This window comes from Protomyctophum parallelum, assembly GCF_964188405.1.
Source record: "Protomyctophum parallelum genome assembly, chromosome: 13".
NCBI lineage: Eukaryota > Metazoa > Chordata > Actinopteri > Myctophiformes > Myctophidae > Protomyctophum > Protomyctophum parallelum.
Window position 1 is genome coordinate 39,891,069 of NC_139708.1, and position 21,159 is coordinate 39,912,227.

The window sequence follows — 21,159 nt, forward strand, 5'->3', positions numbered from 1 at the left end:
GTAGACCAGGGGTGGGCAACTTTGACGATGGAGAGGAGCCACTATATTTCCACACTCACTCCCTATATGTATATATACTGTCGTAGGAGAAATAGCCGATCTACAAGCACAAAACGCGTCGCACCGCGACGCGTTTTGTGCTTGTAGATCGGCTATTTTTGCTAAATTCGATGAATTTAAATATTTAATTATTCTTTGCTATTTTTTAATTGGAATCCTGAAAATGTTATGTAATTTCAAATGCCTTTAATTATACTTGTCTTGAGCATTGATCTACTAAATTTAGACTGAAGTAATTAAAGCGGGTCATGTTTGCATGTTGTGGAATTGTAAACAGCTGAAACCAATATTATAATTTCTGATATTAACCTGAGGGCCACATGTGGCCCCCAGTTGCCCACCCCTGACGTAGACTGTCTTGGTGACTTTCATCCTAATAACAATTAAGACATTGAATGACTAATATAGTGAAACTATATAAAACTATAAAGATGAAAAGAAAAGAGGCCTCATGACTCACTTAAAAAGCAATATAGTGTATAAAGCAATATATATTGTATAACGCTCATGCGCTGCAATACAAGAGTTATGTTTTTACACGATTGTGTTTTTTTTTGCAGAACCTTTTGGCCTATAGTGTTTTACTGTACCTCTGTGCTGTTAAAAACCTTTTGACTAATAAAAGTATTGAAACAATCAACATGACATTTCTGTCCGCTCGTCATTGTCCTGTATATATAATCTGTGTTTGATACCTTGCTGTGACAGAACCACTTATACTGTACAATTATACTGTATACGTCATTGACCGGGGTCTTGCTCTCAAGAGTTAAATCATTTTAACCCATTGAGACCTGAGGACGATTCTACAAATGCCTTCTAAATGCTGACAGTTATCTGAAAAACCTCATGTTTCTATGTCAGTGGTTCTCAAACTGTTTCATGTCAAGGACCCCCAAAAATATATGTAATTGGCCGCCGACCCCCCATCGGAAAATAATGTTGTTCCAGGAACCCCATCAGAAGCAAAGATTTGAGTTAAAAAGGAAACGTTCACTTTGAAAGAATATATATTCAAAGATTTGTGCCACATTTTCACGACATTTCGAAAATAGCAGACCTACAAGCTCGTAGCTCTGCTATTTTTCAATAGCTAAATTATAACAATGTTTAAAACACCAAAATGGTATAAACATCTGCATTACTTAATTTACAAGACGTTTACACATTAGAGAACGTAGATTAGTTGTAGATTTTGGTCAACGTTTGACCAATACGTCCACATCAATACGTGGACAAAATCTTACCCGATGACAAAAATATTCAATGTTTTGGGTCCGAGAGGCTAAAATCTCAAGTGCTCCAAATGCAGAATAAATAATCAATTTGGACCTTGATATGAAAAAGGTTGAAAAAACCACTGGAGGTTATGATATTGTCCATAATTTTCTACTGTTTTTGAGTATAAGGGACAAAATATTGATTGGTCATCATTACTGTACTGTAGAGTCTACTCTACAGTATCGTTTTTACATTTTTCACAACGTGTGACAGACCAGAAAAACAAACAAAACCAGTTTGACAAGTGTCCAACTCTCCTCACACACACTGGGGGTGGTATTAAAAACTATTTTGGGACGGGAACCCCTTTTGGCGTTTTAAAGCATTATGTTATACTTTAGCTATTGAAAAAAACAGCAGATCAACAAGCTCATAGTGCGGGTGCCGCACTATGAGCTTGTAGGTCTGCTATTTTTGAAAAATCGTGAAAATCTTTGAATATATATATTATTACAGAGTGAACATTTTAACTCAAATCTTTGCTTCTGGGGGTGGGGGTCCCTGGAACAACATATTTTTCCATTTTATTCGGGGCACGGCAGAGCACTTACTGTACTTACTGTAATGGAAAAAGGTGTCAACGCAATGACAAAAAGGACACGACAACGTCCCACATCCTGCTGGGCTGGGCACTGGGATGAAACCTTCAACCTTCCAAGTAGAAAGATACTAGAAAAAAAATATAAAATCACACTGGCAATGCACATTTTATAATTGTTTAGAGCACTCACTGTAGCCACCATATATATTTGACGATACATTATTATACTATAATGTATCGTCAAAAAACGATAGCTTCAAATTGACATATTGGTCGTTCAGTTTGACCCACCAGTTTTGGAGATATGGCTTATAGAGTAATGTCTTGCAGAAAACAGGCTTGAAAGGTTCACTTCTGTGGTCTCTAACATTACACCTAGCTACATGTTTGGGCATTTATTTCATATGTCGATTTCAGCTCTGACACTTATTTCAGACATGCTAAAAAAAAGGTTTTCTCCTCTCTAAAACAACACTATGAAGGTCTTGATTTACCACGAGGCACATATTTTATTCCACATACATTTCAAAATTCAAAATATAAAGAATATAATAAAGAAGCTTTAGAGAGCTGAGAGAGCAGAGCGGTTGGATTCAGGACAGACAGAATCAGAAGGGGTACCCCGGGGCAGGTCAAGACACAGACTGGGGAATCCCTGACGCATCATATTCATAATGGGTGTATTATTCTGTGAGGGACTTCAAATACCTTTGAATTCCTTCCTCCTTTCAGTGACAAAAGCCACTGATTAATAAATAGCCACTCCACAAGAGTAGACTACAGCCTTAAACATGTAATGTTTAAGGCTGTAGAGTAGACTACAGCCTTAAACATGTAATGTTTAAGGCTGTAGAGTAGACTACAGCCTTAAACATGTAATGTTTAAGGCTGTAGAGTAGACTACAGCCTTAAACATGTAATGTTGTTAGTAGGAATAAACACAGAAGCACCCGGGAGGAAGAGGCTTAAGTAAGGGGAGGAGCCAAAGCCAAGTTCCTGTTTTATGCGCAAAAAAAAAAGGAGTTGGCTGGTGACCCGCAGAGATGAAACAAATAAAACATATTTTCTTTTGCCATGTTTGTTACCGAATGGTTTTGCCAGACTGAGTGTGGATAAAGGTTGACATGTAGCCATTTGGTCCAGAAAAGCCACACACAGGGGGGAGAAAAAAAAGAGATTTTCAAATTTAGGATTATTTAGAAGACAGGAGGCCAATAAATGCAGTCCTGTAGTTTAATGTCGCTGTCATGTTTTCCATCAGTCCAACTGTGTTCCCAAACAGTCCTGTATCGAGTGTGTGTGTGTGTGTGTGTGTGTGTGTGTGTTGTGTGTGTGTGTGTGTGTGTGTGTCCCAGCTAGGGTACAGTCCACCTGCCACGCGGGGGGGGGGGGGGGGGGGTACTCCCTGGGTCTTTCCACACCAGGACAGAGTCACCTTTCTTGTTTGTTTTTTTGTGGAGATCCAGCGGGCGGTCAGCTGGTGAGATCCTGGGGGTGTGGAGGAGGAGGAGGAGACGAGGAGGAGGCGGCTGGTCGACACTTCACCGTCTGGGTCGAAGGTTGACCCGCCTCTGCCTCCTCACTCTTCTTCTCCACTTCCTCCTCTTCCTCCATCTCAGCTTCCTTCCCGTTCCCCTCCCCTTCCTCCCCAGCAGCACCATTCTCTACTTCCTTCCCGTTCTCCTGCACTTCCTCATTTATATCCACTTCCTCCCCGTTCGTCTCCACTTCCTTCCCGTGTTCCACCCCGTTTCTCTCCACTTCCTCCCCGTTCTTCTCCATTTCCTCCCCGTTCTCATCCACTTCCTCCCGGGTGGTCTCCGCGCCCTCCTCGTTCTTCTCCTCGCCCTCCCCGCGTTTCACCACTTCCTCTTCTTCCTCCTCATCTTCCTCTTCTTCCTCCTCCTCCTCCTCCTCGTCTACGTTCCGGTGGCCGCCGGCGCCGTTTGCTCCGTTTAGCGAGGCTTTCTTGGTGGCGCTGACGTCGTCGTCATCATCATCCACCTCCATGACGTCTGCTGCTGCTGGGCGTGGGGTTTCTTCATCGACACCGTCGCCGCCGTCCTCCTCCTCCTCCTCCTCCGTCTGGTCGTTTCCGTCGCCGTCGCGGTCTTTGTCGATCATGAACAGAGGCTGGGTCTCCGTCAGAGCGTCCATCTCCTCCTCCTCATCATCGTGGTCCATGCTGGAGAGAAGAAGAGACAACATCACAGGGATTTATTTACTTCATGCGGTATTCATTCATTCTTCAAGCTAGAAAACCAGCTCCCTTCGGGGTCGAGAGAATCTACTTCTGCTCTCACAATAACGTGGCCGATGTAACGCCTCGTACTGAAATCTGAAATCTCTTTGGAACGAAACTTCGTTTAGTTTTAGTCACATTTTAGTCACCTGGAATGTGTTAGTGTTAGTCTAGTTTTAGTCGATACTAAAATTTATTTTGGCGGACCTTGATGCCGTCGTAATGACAATTTTCGAAAGATCGTTTAGTGCAATAATAATCCTGCTGACATGCCGTATTTTCTGCTTGTACAAAACTAGAATTTCGCCGCCCTTCACGCAATATGGGAAGAAGGGAATTGTGGGAGTTGACAGACTCCACTTCATGTTTCAGCAGTGTTTTTAAACCCAGTATTGTGCCCTGCATATGTAGCAACAGATGGGTTACTATTATTATTATGTGTTGTTAACTTGTTTTGTATTATTTTCATTAGTGATGCTGAATTCAAACTGCACACTCGTTCGCACGCACGCACTCATGCGTATGCATGCATGTGCGCACGCATGCATGCACGCACGCACGCACGCATGCACGTACGCACACGCAACGACGACCCATCTTGCCTGCCCAAAATGTAATTCCTAGAAACTGGGAAACCGTTTGTAAAATCAGCATGAAAAGTGACGGTACAGGATTATCATTTCATGTCAAGTATGTATCACAAGTTGATGTTACCCAGGTAAAGTAGGCTAATGCGTCACAAACACTGCATGTTGAACGTTTTGCAGATGTCCAAAAGTAATTTATGAAAAAGACATGAACCTTTTTTTCCATTGTTGATATGACACCATTTAGGTCAATGATAGCCTATTGGCTAACATTATGTTGTGATGTAATAACATAGCAGCAGGTATTTGAGGGCCAGTCAACAGTCATCCGTGAGAGCGTGTTTTGGTACGATGATGCGCGACGCAACTATTCTTACTGTATATCTCCACCCACATTTAATGTTCTTTTCTTTTCCTTACCGGCATTCACATGCAAAGCGTGACGACAAATAGAGCCACGCTTTGTGATTCACCGCTAGGTAATTATTAGGTATTCTGACAGGTCTTTTCTGTTTGACGTTGGCATTCAAGGAAACCGTTACTGAATAATCGTCACGTGATCACGTCTCTGTCCCAGACGACACGAAGCATGTAATCTAATTCTAATCGGTAATATAATATTGACTCAAAAGGGCAAGCTGGTTGGGTTATCCAGAACACCATGCTCAGTGGAATCCACACTACTAAAGGGAAACAATAAGGCTGCGTAATAATTGGATGGGTCGGGTCTGGTCCGTCTTGTATGTCCCAGAGTTAATCTCGTAAGCCTCTTGGACCGCACTGCCGGTAAACTAGTTGTTTTGGGCAGCAAAATTCCTATTTTAGTTTAGTCATAGTCTTTGGAATTAAACTTTAGTTTAGTTTTAGTCACATTTTTAGTCACCTGGAATGTGTTTAGTGTTTAGTCTAGTTTCCCTCGACTAAATCTACAGTTGATTTTGTCCAACAAAATGTATTTTGGCGGGCCTTGATGCCTTCTGTTTTTTTCACTTGCTGAAAATAGCTGATCTACAAGCCCATGAGCTTGTAGATCGGCTATTTTCAGCATGCAACTAATTGTAAACTGACTCGTAATGGATCTCTGGTCCAAATGTCGGGGGACAAGAACCAGTATGTGAGTTGGCTTGTGGCCTGACTGGATTGGTGGATGAAGCATTTGAGTGTTTCTGCTCTCTCTCTCTCTCTCTCTCTCTCACCTGGTCAGTGCTCCGGTCACTCTCATCTTCTGCCACATGTAGTCCAGGAACATGGAGGCCTGCAGCAGGCGGCCGATCCTCTGCATGTGTCGCTCTGTGAAGAGACCACGCTTGTTTAACCCATTCTGACCTGAGATCAGATTAAAAACATGTCTTCTACATCCTGACAGTTTTCCATTCTGACCTGAGATCAGATTAAAAACATGTCTTGTACATCCTGACGGTTTTCCATTCTGACCTGAGATCAGATAAATAAATAAAAGTCTTCTACATCCTGACAGTTTTCCATTCTGACCTGAGATCAGATTAAAAACATGTCTTGTACATCCTGACAGTTTTTGTAAGCCAAACAAGCCGTAATTATTCTGCCTAAGACATTTTAAGAGAGACAGTCAAAGTGCTTGGAAAACATTATATACTTAGTATTTCGTTAGTGAGCCATTTGCTCCCCCTTTCAATGACGTTTTCTTTTCCCCACATCTCCCTCTCTCATTTCAGTAAAAACATCCCCATCAATGACGCACAGCACACGTAGTGGCTCCACTGACCTGTGTAGGGGGGAGGCCCTCTATGGCCCCCCTGGTACTGACCTGTGTAGGGGTGGGGCCCCCTGGTACTGACCTGTGTAGGGGGGAGGCCCCCTGGTACTGACCTGTGTAGGGGATGAGACCCTCCAGGTGGGCGCGGGCCCCCTGGTACTGACCTGTGTAGGGGATGAGACCCTCCAGGTGGGCGCGGGCCCCCTGGTACTGACCTGTGTAGGGGATGAGACCCTCCAGGTGGGCGCGGGCCCCCTGGTACTGACCTGTGTAGGGGATGAGACCCTCCAGGTGGGCGCGGGCCCCCTGGTACTGACCTGTGTAGGGGATGAGGGCCTCCAGGTGGGCGCGGGCCCCCTGGTACGTCAGCAGCTGGTCGGGGGGGACGTGCGTGAGGAGAACCTGCACCACAGCCTGGGCGTCCTGGCAGTTGCGGGCGTTGGTGTTCCACACCACGCAGTAACCCAGCAGAGACTCTGAGGACCACATGAGGGGGACAGTCAAAATAAACCCCATTCTGACCTGAGATCAGATTTAAAAAAAAAATCTTCTACATCCTGACAGTTTTCTGAAAAAGCTATATGTTTCTATGTCAGTCGTTCTTCGATTTTTCAAAAATAGCAGACCTACAAGCTCGTAGCGCGCCGCTCGGTGGCGCGCTATGAGCTTGTAGATCTGCTATTTTTTCAATAGCTAAAGCATAACATAATGCTAACACCAAAAGGGGTTCCCGCCCCAAACTGGGTTAAATTATTATGCACAGCTTTGCGTGTAGGTTGAGTTTGAGCACGTGTCTGTGTTTGTAGCACGGAATGTGATGATTTGATTGGCTGAGCACGGAATGAGATGATGTATGATGATGATGAGAGTGCCCCTCACGTCACGCGGGTGTGATTTTTAAATCACTGAGCAGATCTGCACCCGTTTTCATTTAATTTAACCCATTCAGGCCTGACGTAAAAAAAAAAGAAAAAAGTTTTCTAAATCATGACAATTTTCTGAAAGATTTGAGGCACATTTTAACGATTTTTCAAAAATAGCAGACCTACAAGTTCAAAGCGCGCCACAGCTTGTAGATCTGCTATTTTTCAATGGCTAAATTATAACAATGTTTAAAACACCAAAAGGAAACTTAATGATTAGGCAATTAGGCAGACCGACCAACAATGGCCTTTAGCTAGAAGGAATGGACATATAGTTTTTAAGCTTTCGCTCTTAATTATTTGTATTGTCTGTTGGCTTTTTAATTTCTTCATTGAATTGACTTTATATTTCACGTTTGCCTTTTGTGTCTGTGAATCACTTAGTAAACCTGTTTTTGAAAAAGTCCTATACAAATAGTACTATATATAATAATAATAATAATAATAATAATATAGTCCCCCAGGGCTGAATATTCTTACCCTCGAGACCAAATCTCGTCGCCGAAAATAGCCGCTTGGAACGAATTCCGCTTCACTGTGCACAGCGGCCATTTTGCTCTTATAAGAAGTATAACATAGGACTTAAGTGCTTAGGGTTAAGTGCAAAATGTCCACTGTGTGAATACCGGGGTCAACGGTGTTACCTTTCTGGTCCTGTCGAAGCTTCAGCACAGTCTTCTCCAACAGCTCACAGCTGTCTTCAGTCTGCCGGAGGGCTGGGGGACAAAGGGCAAAAGGTCACGAGGTCAAACACACACACACACACATAGTGATGTTCAACTTCACATGGTGGGTCAACTACACCCAAGGTCATGGTCCTCCTCCAGTGTTGTCGCGTTTTGAGCTTGTAGATCTGCTATTGTTTGCTATATTCGAATTGAAATCTTGAATTATCTTTTGCTATTTTCGAATTGGAATCCTGAAAATTAACATTTTTAATGCAATTTCAAATGCCTTTAATTGTACTTGTGTTGAGCATTGAGCTACTAATTTAGACATGTAGGTCATGTTTGCATGTTGTGGAATTGTAAACAGCTGAAACCAATATTATATCAGTATTCTGACATTAACCTGAGGGCCACATTAAGTGAAGGTGGACGGGCCGCCAGTTGCCCATGTATGGTATAGATACTAGCAACCATGCAACAGAACCTCAAAGTATGTGAAAACATATATATTTGTCTTTTGTCTTGTTGGAATAATACTTGTCAGTGAGATGCAACAACAATACAAATCCAGAATTTTATTTCAAATCTTGAAACACATATATATATATATACTAGAATTTTGCGGCCGCTTTGCGGCCGCTCATCCCAGAGTTACCTTGCCGCACACTATGGGAAGAAGGAAATTGCGGGAGTTGACTCCACATGTAGTAACGGATGGGTTATTAGTTATTATTATGTGTCCTTATTAGTGTAGTGTAGTGTAGTCAACACGTTACGGCTCATACACACTGCCCGGTATTTGCTCCGATTATGCTGTCGGGGAGCATTTTTGGCGCTGGCCGACAAAACCCCTGATCTAACGTTAAGCGGTGCCCAAAAGTTATAGATCACAAAGGCTTTGCAGGTAGAGCACATGACATGGCCCTAAAAATATATATAATTTTAATATAAAAAACTATTGCCGCTTGAGATGACCTGAGATGACTTGATTGATTGACATAAAAAGGGCCTGTCAGCTCAAACACACAATGCAATAGTTGTTGTTGCGTACAATCATCAGTAGCAAAGTCAAATACCAAAAATAAAAACCCTACCATTTCCATTTCCCCCGCTCTATTTTTGATTCCATGTGCGTTTGTCTTATAGTTTCTCTGGCCTCTGTACTACTGCCACCTACCGTCCATTCATTGTATTACACAGTGGGTGAAAAAAACACACCCCTTAAGACTAAACCCGACCCATCAGAGGTGTGGCTTCCAGATGTACCTTTGACATGACATTTTGTGTGTGTGTGTGTGTGTGTGTGTGTGTGTGTGTTTCGATGTGCAGGGCGTTGCTGAAAATGAGCACCTGTGCTCAGCTACTTCCCTGGGTAAAAAAAGAAAGGTACCTTTCAAAAACCTATAGAAGTCAGCCTGGTACAGACAAAGGGGACACCACTGTATGTAGCCTCAATTACATTTTGTAACTATTTTCTGCAATGGGATGATAGTTTTATTTGGTGGGTATAATGAGCTGGTTGTTTTGAAAGTAGCGCTGAAGTAAAAGAAAGTGTGGGCAGCCCTGGTATAGATGATTTTATATATATATATATATATATATATATATATATATATATATATATATATATATATATATATATATATATATTCATTCCGTGGGTAAATCCCTGTAGGCTACCCACATATTGGTAGCCTATATTAGCCCAATATTGGCGTTATGCATTTCACTTGAATAATGTTGTGTGCGCGTGCGGAGAAAGACAGTTATTTAATGAAACTCAAGATTATAACGTCCTGTCTCGCTGCCGCCGTGCGTGTATAGCCTGTGTGTGTGTGTGTGGGGCGTGGCGAGAGAGAGAGATAGGCGTGGCGAGAGAGAGAGAGATCGTGGCTTCCAGGCGTGCGTGTGTGTGTGCAAGCCAGGCGTGCGTGTGCGTGTGTGTGCAGGCGTGTGTACTCGGCAGTTGGCTGGCAGGCGAAAATAGCCAAAGCGTTCCGTGTAATCGTAATATTTAGGGACAAACAAACTACTGACAAAGTACAATGTTGATGTAACTAAGAGATTCGCTGAGAGAGCGATATTTTAAATACAGAGATTTAGAAGGAATAAGCAAAATCGTGAGGCTACAATTCCTCTCCCCTTCCTTGTTTTTTTCTCCTGCGGGAGATCAGAATCAGATTCTGAGAGCTAGTGTGGGCCTATTAGAAGACAGGGCAGTGTTGCCAGGTTTGCGAATTGTAAGCGAGTCGTAGTGTGTGTTGAATGGCATTTGAATGGCATTTGTGGGCTTGTGAATGAATTTTCTCACATGTAATTTGTGCTCACTTGCATAGACGAATTTAGCGTGGTGAAAGGGCAACAGTGTTCCGGGGGTGTGGGTGCTTCGGGCGATAATGTTTGTAGTAAACAAATGCATTGGCGGCGTGAGTGTGGAAGGGAGGCATTTTTGGTGGCAGTGCCAGTGCCAGTGTTTGGCGGGTGGTGTTGAGTTTTGGCGTTCGGCGCGATAGGAGGAGATAGCGTTGCAACACTGCGAAGGTAAGTGTGTGACGTCACTGCCGTGTGAGTGTGTGTGGGTGTAGTGTGTAAGATGGTGTTGTGGGTGTTGCAATAGCGACGTAGCTGTTGCGGCTTTGGGTTTCCTGCCATGTGTTGGGTACAACTTCTCCAATATAGAATAGATATATACGTAGAAGTGTAGTAAGTGGTGCATATAACAATGCCACACGCATTTCCATTACTTCTAGAACTCACTATACTACGCACAGGATTAACTTGACCGAGGATTCACGTCCGATTATCCAACATCTGCATGGCTTATCCCATTCTCGACGGGAACCCCTTTTGGTGTTTTAACTAAGCATTATGTTATACTTTAGCTATTGGAAAATAGCAGATCTACAAGCTCGAGCTTGTAGATCTGCTATTTTTGGAAAAATCATAAAAATGCGGCACAGATCTTTGAATATATATTCTTTCAGAGCAAACTTTCTTCCCCCCCCCCCCCCCCCCCCCCCCGACGTCAATGGGTTATATTAACGTGAGTTGCATCACACAAGACGACAGATAAAATGCCATTATTGCAGCAGGAACTTGTTGGCAAAATGGAATGAGAGAAAACCTGCCCCGAAGACAAAGTGACATAACAGCACCGACTGGGAAGAGCGGTGACACAGCGGTAATTATTACAGCATTGTGTCAGCTTGTGTATTTGACGTTTACAATTGTTGAGTAACTCCCGAGGACAAAGACATGTTCCTTTAACACAACGCGTTATCATCAGTTCAGTGGGTTATTAATGACGGCTAAATGGATCCACCTGCTGCACCAGCAGAATCACTCAGGGAGGAGACCCGGCCTTTTGTAATCTCTCCTATGGCAGCGCATTCCAAAGCGTATAGGAACGCTGTTTGCAAAGGCATGTACTGTACAGTACTGTACCATATATGATCACATAATTGCGGCGCAAAGCAAACAAACGCATGCACAGTGCCTTGGCGAGGTTCATGTCGGCAGTTCCTGCACCTCAAAGATTTCCTAACTATCCGGCCGTCACCGCCAGGCGTTAAAAGGAGAATTCCACACTAGAAGGCTTTCTTACCTTTATTTGTAGTTGTTACGTCCCCACCAAAGAGGTCCAGGTGTTATTTTGTGCAAAAGTGCATTATTGGCTATTTCCCCCACCATAAGCCCCCAGTGGGGGTTGGGTTTTTGTGCTAATTCGCTTATTTCCATCGAAATAAGGAGTAAAGTGTGCCGCTTGGGATACTATTTACATTATGAAGAGAGGATATATACAAAAGAAAAAGGTTTTTGAGCGATGGGAATAAGCAAATTAGCACAAGACCCCATAGCCCCATTCAATTCAATGTAATTCAATGCAATTCATTGAGGGCTTATGGTAGGGGAAATAGCCAATAATGCACTTGTATTTTAATTAATCTTTTTATCCCACGATTTTGTAACCCATTTTTCCCCCCTGTGTCAATTATCTAATGTGATCCTGGGCTCTACACACCCTCCGCCAACCTGGGGAGAGCAACGGACTTGAACTCATGCTTCCTTCATGCCTGAGTGTCCAAGTTGCTCCTTTACACCTGATAGGGGGGAGTTTCCCTGGTTGGACGTAGCGCGTGGAAGGAACACGTTATTCCAACCAGTTCCTTTCCCCTCCATCAGGCGCCCAGGTTGGCCAGGGGGAGGCAGTTTAGAGACCAGGATTACTGCATGTTTTTTTGTGAGGGTACCTATACCCTAGGGGACACGGGGAGAACATGCAAACTCCACACAGAAAGGCCCTTTCGGCAACCCCGCCTTCGGGTATGGGCACTGATGACGCGGAGGAGGAAACACGCCGCCAGCACCCACAGCGTCCAGAGCGGGAATCGAACCCAGGACCTTCTAGCTGTGAGGCAACAGGACTACCAACTGTGCCACCGTGCCCCCCAATATAATGCACTTTTGCACAAAATAACACCTGGACCTCTTTGGTGGGGACGTAACGACTACAAATAAAGGTAAGAAAGCCTTGTAGTATGGAATTCTCCTTTAACACTGTGTGTGATTTGCCAGACACTCGTGGTGATTCGTATTGTTTTATTTCCGCACTCCCACGCCAGCATCACACCGTTTTGAATAAATGTTGTCTGAGGAAGTTAGGAGGTACAAAGCTCAATGCCGCATACGGGCAGCTACTAAGCTACAGGCTACCATTCGTTTTTGATGCAAGAGAGAGAGAGAGACAGTGACGTGGAGATGCAAAGTGACGACCCGGCGTTTGTAGCCAATACTAAATCTACAATCCGAGTTCAGCCGAATTCAAACTGCAGCTACAAAGTTGCAATACAACCAAGTGTTGCTTAACCCATTTTGACCTGGGAAGTTTTCTGAAAAACCCCATGTTTCCATGTCAGTCGTTCTCACAGGGTTAAACCCTATGTTTCCATGTCAGTCGTTCTCACAGGGTTAAACCCTATGTTTCCATGTCAGTCGTTCTCACAGGGTTAAACCCTATGTTTCCATGTCAGTCGTTCTCACAGGGTTAAACCCTATGTTTCTCTGTCAGTCGTTCTCAAACATCTTCATGTCAAGGACCCCCAAGATTATTATGTAATTGGCCCGCCGACCCCCATCTGAAAATATGTAGTTCCCCCGCAGAAGCAGATACGAGTTAAAAACGTTTGCTCTGAAAGAATATATTCAAGGATTTGCGCCGCATTTTCACGACTGTTCAAAAATAGCAGATCTACAAGCTCGTAGCTCGTTTGCTGCCAAAAACAACAGTGATCCCGGGCACAGCCAACTCAGCATTAGTAGCACAGCTTGGGTGTGGCAAGTCGTGCGGGAAGTACTTGGGAGCTGATATTAGGTGTGGCGCTCCACCTCAGCAATACAGCAACAGCTGAGGTTGTTAATTAATGAGACACACCTTTGATAAGAGTGAGCACGGTGTGAGGCTGGTCCAGGGTCAGATTTAACGTACCTTTGATAACTCTGAGCACGGTGTGAGGCTGGTCAAGGGTCAGATTTAACGTACCTTTGATAACTCTGAGCACGGTGTGAGGCTGGTCCAGGGTCAGATTTAACGTACCTTTGATAACTCTGAGCACGGTGTGAGGCTGGTCCAGGGTCAGATTTAACGTACCTTTGATAACTCTGAGCACGGTGTGAGGCTGGTCCAGGGTCAGATTTAACGTACAGTACCTTTGATAACTCTGAGCACGGTGTGAGGCTGGTCCAGGGTCAGACTTAACGTACAGTACCTTTGATAACTCTGAGCACGGTGTGAGGCTGGTCCAGGGTCAGATTTAACGTACCTTTGATAACTCTGAGCACGGTGTGAGGCTGGTCCAGGGTCAGATTTAACATACAGTACCTTTGATAACTCTGAGCACGGTGTGAGGCTGGTCCAGGGTCAGACTTAACGTACAGTACCTTTGATAACTCTGAGCACGGTGTGAGGCTGGTCCAGGGTCAGATTTAACGTACCTTTGATAACTCTGAGCACGGTGTGAGGCTGGTCCAGGGAGATGGCCAGGCCCAGAGCTTTCAGGTACTTCTTCTCGTGCAGTAAGTTGGACAACTCCTGCTGCCTGCATGTGTAACACACGCACGCACACGCACGCGCACACACACACGCACGCGCACACGCACACACACACACGCACGCGAAAGAGGCGGAAGGATTATTTCAATTCATTTTCATATATCCTTATTGCCTAACTTAGAACCTAGCAGCAGAAGCAAACAGTGACGTCATTACAGCTGAAAACGATTTGCAGTTCATAGAGCAACTTCACCATGAAAAAACCATCACCAACGACTGTCATGTTCAATCAGGAAGGACGTCCACACCTGCGTTGTTCAAACGATTTGCAATGAATCATGTTACCAGTAGGAGAGAAACTGCAAAGTGCATTTTTTTTAGGGATGCACCGAAAGGGAAATTCTTTGGCCGAAAACCGAATACTGAATATAGGAAAACAGTTGGCGGAAAACCGAATATCCGAATATGATTAATATTGTCACGTGGACGTGTTATGATGATTACTTTTGTGTTATGAGCAGTATGATGTAGAATAAATATAATATATATTTATTGGTTAATATTATGTATATATTTATATGAGGTAACTGGTGGTATTGTTGTGGTATATATATATATATATATATATATATATATATATATATATATATACCGTAATTTCCGGACTATAAGCCGCACCTGAATATAAGCCGCACTAGCCAAATTTAGGGAAAATCCCATATACAAGCCGCACCGGACTATAAGCCGCAGCTACGTTAGCTCAGAGCCTGAGATGGCTCTGCGTTAGCTGTAAAAATCCATAGATTAGCCGCACCGTTGTGAAATTACGGATATATATATATATATATATATATATATATATATATAGACCTATCTTACGGATATATATATATATATATATATATATATATAGACCTATCTTACGGATATATATATATATATATATATATATAGACCTATCTGTGATATCTCTTATTATATAACTATACATCCAAGTAGACTTGTTATGAACCATATATTGGAATAGAGAGCGCCTTCTATTATATATAATGTGTCCAGGTTGGCTTGACTGTGTTTACCTCGTTTACCATTGCTGTCACGGCCGTACCTTAGAGCTACCTGATTTATGGCAAAATAAATGGTTATGGCAAAACTTAACTTAAATAATAATCACTATTATGGGTCCATAAAACATGTATTCAGCTCTTTTGAATGCATTAATTGCATACACTATTCGGTGATATATTTTCGGGCCGAAACCGAATAGGGTGAAAATGCATTTTTTTGCCATTTTCTGCCGAATATTTTCTGCGGACGAATATTCGGTGCATCACTCATTTTGTTGCAGTTGTAGGAACAGCTACACTTTAACCCAGATTTAATCAGAATCCATCCATTAGCATGATACTGTTCACAGAGTCTGTTAACCTGCACATACATACATACATACATACATACACAAGTAAGACGCGCAAACGCGGGAAGCGAACGCAGCTCGTAAATTGCAATAACAACAATTAGAATAAATGACGTACTTTCTTTTTTCTTTTTAGTTAGTAATTATTTTAAGTTTTCTACTGTGTGTGTGTGTGGGTGTGTGTGTGTGTGTGCGCTACAGCTGCGCCCTCTGGTGGCGGGCGGGTGGTGTCACAGCGGGACAGACAGACACACACACACAGACTGACATGATCTGCAGGGTCTCATAGTTAGTGCTCACTACATTCGCAATCAGGTTTCGTGACACAGAAGGGCAAGTGGCAAAACTGGCTATACTCAAGTAGGACATTCATTTACGAAGAAAAAACAACAACAAAAAGTTATAGTATAGAACATGGGTTTTCAACAGGTGGTCCGTGGACCACTGGTGGTCCGTGAGGGTGATGCATGTGGTCCCTGACCATGCATTTAGTAAGGTAGGAAAGTGAAGATTCATATTTGAATTTATTGTATTGACCACAAGTTGAGAAACAATGCAGCAAATGATCTGGTGACAAATGATGACGTGTCGATGTTGCCAGTTACTGGGTAGTCGGATGTCAAGAACTTCCACCATTATAAGGAAATGTGCCCATAATCAATCGTAAGTGTCTGCTTAGTGCTTAGAATAGAATAAGTTACAATGAACAGCAACATGAGTTTAATATGGAAGGTTCATTTCTTTCCCACACCACGACCATATCCCCCCTCCCAACACAACAATGGTCCCCAGGTTAATTCTCAGTCAGGGTGGTGGTCCCCAGGTTAATTCTCAGTCAGGGTGGTGGTCCCCAGGTTAATTCTCAGTCAGGGTGGTGGTCCCCAGGTTGATTCTCAGTCAGGGTGGTGGTCCCCAGGTTGATTCTCAGTCAGGGTGGTGGTCCCCAGGTTGATTCTCAGTCAGGGTGGTGGTCCCCAGGTTGATTCTCAGTCAGGGTGGTGGTCCCCAGGTTGATTCTCAGTCAGGGTGGTGGTCCCCAGGTTGATTCTCAGTCAGGGTGGTGGTCCCCAGGTTAATTCTCAGTCAGGGTGGTGGTCCCCAGGTTGATTCTCAGTCAGGGTGGTGGTCCCCAGGTTGATTCTCAGTCAGGGTGGTGGTCCCTGGTTCATAATCAGTTGAAAACCCCTGGTATAGAATATGGAGTTTCTGCCCCGACAGTGAAATGAGAGATGGTGTTATTTATTTTTTTGGGGGGGGGGGGGGACTCACTTGACAATCTGGCCTTCCAGTTTAGCTTGTTCCTCTGCCAGCTCCACCTTGGTCACGTCCTACAGACACAGACACAACACACGACCATGTTTAGATACAGTAATACAATAAATGGTAAATTGATATAGTGCTTTTATACAAAGCGCCTGACATAGATTGTGCATTGTACGCACACACACACACACACACACACACACACACACACACACACACACACACACACACACACACACACACACACACACACACACACACACACACACACACACACACACACACACACACACACACACACACACACACACACAAACCTGAAAAAACCGGGAGCAATTAGGGGTTCAGAGTGTTCTATAGAGCGATGCTATAGGTTCATTGTTTACCTGGAGTCCTATATAAATGTGTAATGTAGTTATGCATTTATTTCAGCTGTTACAATTTCCAAACACGCAAACACGACACGCTTTAATCACTTAGAAACTGAATGACTAGTATTAGAATTCTATTGCCTTTAGTTTTTTTGTGTCCAATGTATTTGTAATTTTAGTTCATAAAGTTAACAACTATAATTAACCCATTCTGAACGGGAACCCATTTTAGTATTAGCATCATGTCATGCTTTAGCTATTGAAAAATAGCAGATCTACAAGCTCATAGCGCGCCACCGAGTGGCACGCTACGAGCTTGTCTGCTATTTTTGAAAAATCGAAGAGCGACTGACATTTTTAGAATCTGATCTCAGGTCAGAATGGGTTAATCAGAACCAGTGTGTGTCCAGTGGAAACCTCGTATGAATCTGATCTCAGGTCAGAATGGGTTAATCAGAACCAGTGTGTGTCCAGTGGAAACCTCGTATGAATCTGATCTCAGGTCAGAATGGGTTAAAGGCATTTGAAATTAAATTAAAAAAAAACTTTTCAGGATTCCAGTTCAAAAATTGCAAAAAATAAATAGCCGATCTACAAGCTTGTAGATCAGCTACTTTTTTGCTACGACCGTAAGCGTAATATGCAATGTGGCCCTCTGGAGTGACTGTATAAATGTAGTTAATATAGTCATATACAGTCACTCTCCACCCGCCCTGGCCTAGTTGGATCAAAGTAGTGTCTGCCTGGGCTCAGCGGTCCATCCTGGGCCGTGGCTCAGCGGTCCAGGCACCTTGGCTGGTAATCCAGTCTGGCAGTGTGCCGCGGGTTCGACTCCAGATCCCGACAGCCTTTACTGCATGTCTTCCCCCCCCCCATCTCTCTCTCCCCATTTCCTGTCAGCCTACTGTCTGTCCCCAAGCCACAAAAATGAAAAAAAAATAATAATTAAAAAGTAGTGTTCTGTCACCACAGGCTGCTGCCTCCATCCAACTAGGTGACAGCGTTCAGCACGCGGTTTATCTTGACTGGTCAGATAATGCCCTTATCAGTCCGGGGTGGATACGTTTATGTGGATAAATATATCAATAATAATACTATAATAGGACTGATAAGTTATTAGATACAGCTGTGCACTCTCACGCAGGCCAAGACCAATAAAGGCTGGGTATGTGACGAATGGTAAAATGGGGGCATTTAGATTAGCACTTTTATCCAAAGCGGTTTACAACATAGGTTGTCTATTACATTCACCCATTCACACACCGATGGCGGAGGAAACCATGCAAGCCACCAACCTGCACATCGGGAGCAATTAGGGGTGTAGAGCAGTGTTGATTTCCTTGACTAAAACTAAGACGGAAAATGTGGGTCGACTACCTTTTGTCACTGACGAAAACTAAATGGAAGCTAAATGAAAAAACTAAGCCATGATGACTAAAACTGAGACTAAATATACAAACAATTTCGTCAACAAATTAAAAAACTAGACTAAAATGTTAGGAAGGGACTAGTGAACAAGAGATCCAGTATAATAATAAAAATAATGAATTGCATTTTTATGGCGCTTTTCTATGTACTATGTGCCTACTCAAAGCGCTTACAACGGTTCATTCATTCATTCATACATTGGGAGGTGAAGCGGCGAACAGTCGACGCCAGCGTCCTCACTTCATGTCATGTTATACTTGGTTGCATGCTGAACATAGCCGATCTACAAGCTCACAACGCGTCGCAGCGCGACTAATATCTTATATTTAGTCAACTAAAACTAGACGAACACTAAAACATTCAGTATTAACAGTATTTGCTCTGACTGTAATATCCCAACATACAATATTACATGTATATATTGTGAAGCTTTATTCGATTTATCATACAAACAGTGGATGCACAAATTCATTTTTTTTTCCTTTTTTTGCAATAGCCTACACAGATTTGTGTATTGATAAAGTCCTGGGGCTTTAACCCCTTTTGGTGTTTTAAACATCGTTATAATTTAGCTATTGAAAAATAGCAGATCTACAACAAAAATAGCGCGCCACCGAGTGGCGCGCTATTTTTTTAAAATCGTGAAAATATAAGATTTATTTATTTTAATTTTGAGGGCAGGCCTAAATGGGTTAATAATAAGCGGTTAAGAAAATGTGTCCCTATAGTGTGCTATCTATTCTGTTGCAAAGTGAGTGGGACGGCATTTCTCACCATCCGTCAAATGGCTGTCACAACCTGTCAGGCCGACATGAAGTCCCATTGTGTCTCAATGATTGCCTGCAGCCTATAGCTGCTCTCTCTCTCTCTGTGTGTGGCATTCTAATCCTATCCCAGCATCTCGACTTATCTTTACAGAACCAGACGAACAAGCTCACCCCTTTGGGAGGAGTAACATCTTACAGGAACCTGGACTGAAGTTATTGTAGCTTAAGGCCTGTTTACCTTAATTACAGCCATCCGCAAGACCGCAAATATGCGTTCCAAGGTACAGTACTGTACAGTTACCTGTATGGTAGTGGCCTGAGGGCAGTTTTACAACCTGGTTTTACGACTGTAGAGATAAAGCTGATATACCATTGTTGTTGTTATCTGACTTGCAAAGTGTGCCAGTAACTATTTAAGCATAGGTATAGTTAACCCGATCGGGTCCCCCCGAGGCTCTATTATTAGGCCCACTGTTTTCTTTTCACATCACATATTTCAGTTTTGCACAAAAAAAAAACCCTCCTTGGGAGGAAAACGGCCATAGCCGTCATCACACATGTCATGAGTTCAGCATAATTTGGTTGGATTTTAAGTGGATACGGCCGAATTTAGCCCAAGGAGTGTCTTTTTTATGTGCAAAACTAATGATTGGAATGGATTCAGAATCATGAAAAAAAACAACCTAGTTTCATATGTCACAAAGAATGCTGACATTTTGATTTTCTTTTTGCCAAAGAGGATGTTAATGGTCACATATTATGCTATAATTTGCATAACTCAAAAGAAAGTGCAACTTTTAGCAACCACATTTTGGGCGGGAACCCCTTTTGGTGTTAGCTATTGAAAAATAGCAGATCTACAAGCTCATAGCGCGCCACCGAGCTTGTAGGTCTGCAATTTTTGAAAAAAATCGTGAAAAAGTGGCGCAAACCTTAGAATATAGTCTTTCAGAACGATTTTTTTTAAACTCAAATCTTTACTTCTGGAAGGTCCCGGAACAACACATTTTCAGATGGGGGGGGGGGGGGGGGGGGGGGGTCGGCAGCATATAACATTACATTTTTAGGGTCCTTGACATGAAAATGTATAAGAACCACTGACATAGAAACATAGGTTTTTAGGATTTAGAAGACTTTTTGTTTTGAATCGTCCTCAGGTCAAATGGGTTAATCCATTCTGAACGGGAACCCATTTTGGTGTTAGCATCATGCTATGCTTTAGCTATTGAAAAATAGCAGATCCACAAGCTCATAGCGCGCCACCAAGTGGCGCGCTACGAGCTTGTAGGTCTGCTCTTTTTGAAAAATCGAAGAACGACTGACATTTTTAGAATCTGATCTCAGGTCAGAATGGGTTAATCAGACTAGTGTGTGTCCAGTGGAAACCTCGTATGAATCTGACCTCAGGTCAGATACTCACATCCCAGACGATGACGTTGGAGTCGGCGGAGCCGGTCACCATCCTGTCGTCCTTGCGGCTGACGTGCAGGCCCCACACCTTGTCCTGGTGGGCGTCCAGCGTCTTCACACACTCGTTGGACTTGATGGTCCACAGCTTGACCAGGCCGTCCGAGCCACTGGGGAGTGAGACACAGAGAGAGAGAGGGTGGGAGGATGACGACGGAAAGGAAAGGTACTGTGTTTACCCAGGGTAACTGGACTAAGCTCAAGAACTTGTTTACAGCCAGGCCCTGCTCATAGAACATTTCATGGTAGGGGTTCAATGCCTTGTCCAAGGGCACTTCAGCGGTGGTAATTTTAACGTGCCGGTCCGGGGATACGAACTAGTGACCTTCCGATATCAAGACCGCTCCGCAAACCGTTCGG

The 21,159-nt window shown here is 43.4% G+C and overlaps 1 protein-coding gene across 1 annotated transcript in view; it reads right to left on the reverse strand.

The window, feature by feature from the left end:
• Positions 1–3,355: 3,355 nt before the first annotated feature.
• The window catches only part of tbl3 (transducin beta like 3), a gene marked incomplete at its 3' end in the record, with an annotated part of 47,683 nt that continues 29,879 nt past the window's right edge, over positions 3,356–21,159 (reverse strand). The window contains exons 17-23 of the mRNA XM_083779110.1: positions 20,753–20,909; positions 16,773–16,831; positions 14,029–14,132; positions 8,014–8,085; positions 6,764–6,922; positions 5,908–6,001; positions 3,356–4,067 (exon numbers count right to left, since the gene is read on the reverse strand). Of these exons, the coding sequence (XP_083635236.1) occupies positions 3,356–4,067; positions 5,908–6,001; positions 6,764–6,922; positions 8,014–8,085; positions 14,029–14,132; positions 16,773–16,831; positions 20,753–20,909 (1,357 nt within the window). The remainder of the gene's footprint in view (positions 4,068–5,907; positions 6,002–6,763; positions 6,923–8,013; positions 8,086–14,028; positions 14,133–16,772; positions 16,832–20,752; positions 20,910–21,159) is intronic.